This window comes from Apis dorsata, unplaced genomic scaffold (assembly GCF_000469605.1).
Source record: "Apis dorsata unplaced genomic scaffold, Apis dorsata 1.3 scaffold_902, whole genome shotgun sequence".
In the NCBI taxonomy this organism is placed as follows: Eukaryota; Metazoa; Arthropoda; class Insecta; order Hymenoptera; family Apidae; genus Apis; species Apis dorsata.
Window position 1 is genome coordinate 66,861 of NW_006264016.1, and position 1,165 is coordinate 68,025.

Below are 1,165 nucleotides of genomic sequence, written 5' to 3' on the forward strand. Positions count from 1 at the left end.
GCAGGCTTATAATTAACCGATTCGCTTATCAACCCCCCCGCTCCTTTCTTCTCCCCCTTCCGACCTTTCGCGGGATCTCGGCCGAAAAGAAAAACACGTTTCTTTCTTTCTCTCTCTCTTTCTCTCTTTCTATCTCTCTCTCTCTCTTCTTTCTCCTCAATCGTGCATCTTCGGTTGTATTCACGTTTCACCGTCGTATCTCAAGTGTCGCTTTTTTTTATGATCCACAGGTCCGGGACGGTTTGGGAAAACTGCCGTGCTGCCTACGAAGATATTGTCAAACATCTCGAAAGGTAGGAGGAATGCATTGAATGCGTAATACTTGTAAATACGAATTAAAAGGGAGGGGAGAGGGGAAAGAAAGGAAAAGAATAGAAAAGAAAAAGGAAAAGGAAGGAAAGAAAATAGACGAATAGAAAGAAAGAAGAAGAAGAAGAATTGAACTCGTGCGGGATACTTTTCGCGTAGACGATTCTAGTTCTCGATAGAAAGAGAGAGAGAGAGAGAGAGGGAGGGAGGGAGGCGAGAAAAACGATGCCGCGAGACGCAGGCGGACGCCGGTGCAACGCGCGACCGTTTCGCGCCCGATAAATCAGCATTACCTTTGGCATCGAGTTTCCGGCCGCGCGACAGGTTGAGTCCAGCCGTGACGCTGTAATGCCCGCATGATTTGTACGGTGTGCGAGCGCACCCTCCTTCCGCACCGTCCTCAAATCCATCCGCCGCCGCCACCAGCCCGTATGGGTCCCGCCGTCACCGATACGACACCACCAACGTCGACCACCGACCATCACCGCCACCACCACCCCCCCCTCTCTCTCTCTCTCTCTCTCTCTCTCTCCGTATCAGCACCGCGCGCGGATCGCCCATCAAGCGCCATCACCCATCGTCATCCGCCACCGAGGTTTCCCCGTGATCCTAACCACTTGTCACTTCACGGCACGCAGATCATCGTCGCGACGTGCCCGTCCATCATTCGGGGATTAAATCATTCGACTGCCTGTGCGAAATACTCGCGCGTCGGACCACGGACCACGGACAACGCAGCTTCCTTTTACACTGATCGGGGAGATTTGGCCGCGCGTGTCTCTCTCTCTCTCTTTCTTCGGTTCGCGTTCCAGCGTCTTTCTCTCTTGCTCGATGAGACGAGACGAGGATGAGAAGC

At 53.0% G+C, this 1,165-nt stretch overlaps 1 protein-coding gene across 1 annotated transcript in view; it reads left to right on the forward strand.

Annotated features, from left to right (window-relative positions):
* LOC102677025 overlaps positions 1-1,165 on the forward strand; it is a 20,876-nt gene that overhangs the window by 2,961 nt on the left and 16,750 nt on the right. The window contains exon 4 of the mRNA XM_006623547.2: positions 231-293. Coding sequence (XP_006623610.2) covers positions 231-293 — 63 coding nt within the window. The remainder of the gene's footprint in view (positions 1-230; positions 294-1,165) is intronic.